Raw genomic sequence first — 6,052 nt, forward strand, 5'->3', positions numbered from 1 at the left:
TAGTTTCGAACAGTCATAAAAATCTCTGCCTTGTGGCAGCACGCACTATCAGTGCTACAGCAGCTTCCCAATAAACCCCAGAGGCTGAAAAAGTTGATAGTCACTCTGTGTACTGTTGGTCATGAAAGGGTTAAGCTTTGGCTAAATGGCTTTGGTTGAACCTCCAGCAGTGTAATGAGGTTATTTCCATAGAATATCATATGGCTAGGGCTGTGATGTTAAAAGTTAGCTCTGACCTAGAAAGCAATGGTGGGAATCAGATTAATAAAGTTCCATAGAATTGTGTGCATACTTGTCTCATCTGAGTATCTGTAATTTTATTTTATAAACTCAGCATTTTGAAGATTCACTAAAGTTGCTTTTTTTCTCTTCAAAATTTCAGGCCCACCCAAAATACTTGAGTTGTATTGCAATCAGCTGTTTTTTCTTAGCTGCCAAGACTGTTGAGGAGGATGAGGTAATACTTTTCTTTAAAGACTAGTTATTTTTTGAAAATTTCTCTCAATTAACTTGGCTTTCTGTTTGTCAGAACAAAAATTGAAAATGCATTTATTCTTTTCTGTCCTCTCCCTCCTGCCCTCCCTTTGAATAGAGAATTCCAGTACTGAAGGTGTTGGCAAGAGACAGTTTCTGTGGATGTTCTTCTTCTGAAATTCTGAGAATGGAGAGAATTATTCTGGATAAATTGAATTGGGATCTTCACACAGCCACGCCATTGGATTTTCTCCACATTGTAAATATTACTGGTCTTTAAGTTTCTTACTGGAATATGTAGTCATGTTTCAGTTAACTTGAAAAGTAGACTGCCTGTTCATTTGTTTTGTCCTTATGTTTAGGAAAAGGAAAATTACTGAAATTTTTGTAGGTGTCATTGAGTCAATTTTGACTCATAGCCAAGGAAAAATTAGAATTTAGGGTATGTGTCAGATCACTGAGTTGTAGACTTTAGAAACTGAGTAATACCTAGGAGGTTATATCAATTTCTGTACATAATTTACTTAGCCATTTAAGTAAAACTGAAATGATGTTCCTGTGATTTTCAGTTCCATGCCATTGCAGTGTCAACTAGGCCTCAGTTACTCTTCAGTTTGCCCAAACTGAGCCCATCTCAGCATTTGGCAGCCCTTACCAAGCAACTCCTTCATTGTATGGCCTGCAACCAACTTCTGCAATTCAAAGGATCCATGCTTGCTCTGGCCATGATTAGTTTGGAAATGGAGAAACTCATTCCTGATTGGCTTCCTCTTACAATTGAACTGCTTCAGAAAGCACAGGTAGGTCTCCGTGTAATTAAATAATGTTCATTATAAGTTTATCTTTTTTTGCAATGCGTAGGATTACCAGCCGGTTATAAAACTAAGAGAATAATTTCAACCTTGTAATGGCAAATCATTCTTAAGGGGAGACAAGTAAAGTATTATACACTTTAAGTTTATAGGTTAAATGTTTTATAAGGCTTAGATAGTATTTTCTTGCTTCTTGAATTTTGAAAAATAAGATTCTTAATAATACATTCTCCTTTAGATTTGTTATAAAGAAACTTCTTAGCTACATCCGTTTCTTTATAGTACTTCGTACTTCATTCATTTTATAAAAGTTAAGTCGAATACTTATAAGAAATTGCTTGTTAGAAAAGCAGATAATTTATTATTGGCTAGAAAATGAAGTATTTGTACCAGACTTCGACAGGTGGAAGCTCTCTTTCTGAAAGAGGTTTTTTGACTGAAATGGTAGGTTGGTAGTGGTGTGCTGTTAGCAGCTACTTTGAGAATGCTTACTGGTTCTGTGCACGTCACCAGATAGAACTGATTGATGTAAGGTCTGCTTCTCTGCCAACGGAGTCCAGAAAAGACTCGTGAACTTACTTTCCCTTTATATTGCTCTGTTTATTCTCATTTAGCTATTAGTTACTCTGATATGTTTTATTGGATTTTAGAGAAAAGACTGTTAAATTCTGAGTTTAAAAACATTTTGCAGTAAAAAAAGAACTGTAGTTATTGAACTAATAGAACTTCTAAGAGAATGTTATCAAAGAATAATACTTGAATTTGTTGTAAGATAGTTATAACTGGTGATCTTATACATGTGAACTGTGAAAGTTAGTAGACATTTTAAGAAGTACCTCACTGCTGCCTCTCAACTTCTGAGAATTTCAAGTCGTAGTTTGAGAGAAGAGAAGGGCTGAGAGTCTTTTCGTTAAAAGAATGATAATCAGAACAGTATATTAGCTAGAGCTCTACCTGTGTAGTATAACACAAGCTATCTCTCCTTTATAAGAGTGATACATTCTTTTAATAGCATGTCTTAGATTGAAGTAATTTAGAGAAGTGTTTCTTTCCATTGAAATAAATACTGTACTACAGTATAGTTGTATAGTTGCATTTATAGTAGATATAGTAGATAGTTGCATTTAGTGAAAATTTTTAGACACTATCGTAAACCACCATACAAATTAATTGTGTGGCACAGAAAATTTACTTTGCCTACCTAGAGTGTTGGAAAGTGAAGTTTTCTTGGTTGGTTTTTGTAGCAAGGAAACATAGAAATAGTTACCATATCCAAATTGGAAAAGATAGTGATAAAAATAACAATAAATGTTCTCTTGACTCCCTGCAATTAGAATGAGCTCACTTTAAGTCATTTTAACAGAGATCCAGTAGAGAACTTCTTTGGTGTCTGCAGTTTTGGTAATACCAGTATTTGTGCTTATTTTGTTCCCTCCACTGGATCTCAACAAGGGTCAAACTATTTTGTTGTATTAGAACGAATTCATATTGTCCTAGACTAGAAAGGATTTGTTTTACTGTGTTGTTTTGAACACAACTGTGTTATTAATAGCTTAGGACTGAATGGTAGTGGAGTTCATATAGATGATGCTGGTTTGAGTGTTCATCAGTGTCCTTTCTAGCTCTAACATTTTCTGCCAGTCCTCACCTCTAAAATATAACTTCCTATTTACTTCTCTTACACAGAAAAATGAAGTAACATAAATCATTTTTCTTTCACTTAAATACATGTCATTTTTTCAGGATTCTGCATGTGGCCTTTATCATGTAGGGTTAGTGCTTTTACTTTTCTAGGTCACTAAGCATTACTCAGTTGCTAGAGAACAGTTCATTAAAACAGGTACTTTTAGAAATAATTTCAACATTATAACCTTCTTTCCACTTCCCAATTTCTTTTGGTATTGGCTAAGTTGCCTTAAAGAACTTTCAGGCCCCACATCCCCTCTTCTGCTTTTTTTCCACTATTTTTAGTATGGCTCAGCTCATTCTACATCCCTGAGGTACAAGACCTAGCCTAGCTTGATATTCAGGGATTATCTTAAGTATTATGTAATTTCTTTTTTAAGGGAGGAAGAAAAGATCCTAATACTAGTTAATAGTGTCTTACCCATAGGGTCTTATCTAAGCCAAACCCATTGCTGTGGAGATTCCAACTCATAGTGATCCTATAGGACAGAGTAGAACTGCCCCATAGGGTTTCCAAGGAGCAGCCAGTGGATTTCAGCTGCTGACCTTTTGGTTAGCTGCTGGAACTCTTAACTACTGTGCCACCAGGGCTCCTGCGTCTTATCTCGTGCCTTTAAACTAGGAAAAAATCAGTGAACAAGATAGTAGATACTAAAATCTGCCATTTTTATGTATTTAACAGTTTCAGGTATTTTTACATTTGTACTTACATGATGAGTAACACTAGCCTTTCATCTTTCTTTCCACTGATACTCTTCCTGGGTAACAGTGAAATATTTAGAGATAAAAATAATCTTGTGACCAAATATATTCTTGTGGAGTGTGGTATTTTCCTTTATTTTCTCTGGTATTGCAAACAGTCATGCTAGGTGCTGCAGGTTATATAGGGATGAATAAGACTTGGTTAAGAAATGTCCAGAGATATCTACAAAACAGAGCAGTGCCCCAAGACTGGAAAGAAGTGATCCCTGACAGTTAAATGGTCAAGATAGTCTTCCTGGAGGTGGTGGCATTAAGCCTGGCCTGGAAGGAATGAGTAATATAATTTCCATAGGTAGAAAGAGGATGAATGAGGGTAAAGTAAGAAAAGGCAAGATTTGTGCAGAAGAGAGAACAAGAACAAGCCTGTTTGGCAGGAAGATAAAGTACAAATTAGGGTATGATAGGAAATAAGGCTGGAAAAGTAGGTTGAGGTCAGATTGTGGGGAGCCAATACCAAGGTAAGGAGTTTAGCTTATTGTGATAGCGATTGGAGTGCCACTGAAAAAATCTGAGTAGGAGAGAAATACATGTTGCCACAGGAAGATTATTTGACTAGTCCTGTAATTATAGAGAAAGTTAAGCAGAGAGACTAATTATAAAAACTGATTACTACAAATCAGATTTGGAAGACTTTCCATGTGTAGTCATTGTGCTAGAAACTTAACAGATAAAAAGATGAATATGATATAATCCCTACCCCATTCTATCATGGAAAGGTTCAATGGTTAAACAGATTATTCTAATAAAATATGATAAGTATAATGACAAGTTGATGTGGAAACAGATGACTCTGGAATTTGGTGTGTGGTGAGGTGCGGGGAGAAGAGGGGTAGTCAGTGATGACTCCAGAAAGGATTGATAACCTGAACTGAATCCTGAAGGATATGAAGGAATTAGTGAAACTCCCAAATTAAAACATTTAGCAAAAATATTTGTTCCTGGTGTTGTCGAGTCTGTTTTCTACAAAAATACAGCTTGTCAAACATTCTTATTATAAAAACAAAAAAAATTCTTCTAAATTCTTAGCCAGACAGCCTTCCCCATCCCGGATTTAAATTTTTTCTTGCCTCTGGCTGCTTGCTTTTAATGCTTATCTGTACCCTAATCTCCATTGAAGAGATTAGAAGAGGCAAAGAGGGAGGGAAGATGGGCAGATTGAACAAAAGCAGACATTGGATATAAAGCACTGAACCAAAGAGAATACTGTAGTTTCTGCTTTCATGGGGATGTCCAGCATATATTTCCAAATACAGAGTTCAAGTGCTGAGATTTACAGAGATTTATATTAGATGTACAGATTAATAAGTTGGCTGGAGGAATAGATGAGTTTGAGGTAGAAGATGTTGGAAGAGAAAAGAAAGGTGAGGGAACGGAGTTTTAGAGGGCACACAGAGAAGAAGTAGGCAGCAAAGATGACAGAGAAGCCTATGTTAATTATCAACTTTGTGCTTCTTTTTCTCCCCCCATGGCCCAGATGGATAGCTCTCAGTTGATCCACTGTCGGGAGCTTGTGGCACATCACCTTTCTACTCTGCAGTCTTCCCTGCCTCTAAATTCCGTTTACGTCTACCGTCCCCTAAAGCACACCCTGGTGACCTGTGACAAAGGAGCGTTCAGATTACATTCCTCCTCTGTCCCAGGCGCAGATTTCTACAAGGACAGCAGCAAACCAGAAGTGCCACTCAGAGGTACAGCAGCCTCCTACCATCATCTCCCAGCTGCCAGTGGGTGCAAGCATACCTCTGCTAAACGCAAAGTAGAGGAAATGGAAGTGGATGACTTCTATGATGGAATCAAACGGCTCTATAATGAAGACAGTGCTTCAGAAAATGTGGGTTCTGTGTGTGGCACTGATTTATCAAGGCAAGAGGGACATGCTTCCCCTTGTCCACCTTTGCAACCTGTTTCTGTCATGTAGTTTGAACAGGTGTTACCTCCAGGTGCAAAACTAAGGTAGACTACTCTGGGAATGAGAACATGTAAAACCAGGAAAGGATATATAAGGGATATATACCTTACCAGGCTGAATTGAAGTGAGCCAGGAAAAAAAAAAAAACCCTTGTTTACTATGTATCAAAAGATCCAAAATTAAGGGGGGAAAAAAAAAGCAAAAAATACCTTTGTAGTGTTCGTCAGTTCCACTGTTTTCTCTGCTAAAATGTAGTGTAACTTGCCCCATGTCAAAAATTCACACTTAATGTTTAAAAAAGTTCCAGAATTTATAACTAGCAAACCCTGTCCCCGGCATCCTGGTAATTTTCCTCTTCTTTTGCTTGCTTCTTCATTGAATACATAATGAATTTTATGCATGTTAATCT

At 36.9% G+C, this 6,052-nt stretch overlaps 1 protein-coding gene across 4 annotated transcripts in view; it reads left to right on the forward strand.

The window, feature by feature from the left end:
- Positions 1 to 5,804, forward strand: part of CCNI (cyclin I) — a 33,330-nt gene extending 27,526 nt beyond the window's left edge. For 3 of the 4 annotated variants that reach the window (XM_023737624.1, XM_004383123.3, XM_023737625.1), the window contains 4 exons: positions 383 to 457; positions 593 to 733; positions 1,044 to 1,274; positions 5,209 to 5,776. In XM_023737624.1, the coding sequence (XP_023593392.1) occupies positions 383 to 457; positions 593 to 733; positions 1,044 to 1,274; positions 5,209 to 5,652 (891 nt within the window). In that variant the 3' untranslated portion in view covers positions 5,653 to 5,776. Of the gene's footprint in view, positions 1 to 382; positions 458 to 592; positions 734 to 1,043; positions 1,275 to 5,208 lie in introns of all 4 variants that reach the window. The other variant, XM_023737626.1, reaches the window with a different exon arrangement.
- The last annotated feature ends 248 nt before the right edge of the window (positions 5,805 to 6,052 follow it).

Source organism: Trichechus manatus, unplaced genomic scaffold (assembly GCF_000243295.1).
Source record: "Trichechus manatus latirostris isolate Lorelei unplaced genomic scaffold, TriManLat1.0 scaffold00105, whole genome shotgun sequence".
In the NCBI taxonomy this organism is placed as follows: Eukaryota; Metazoa; Chordata; class Mammalia; order Sirenia; family Trichechidae; genus Trichechus; species Trichechus manatus.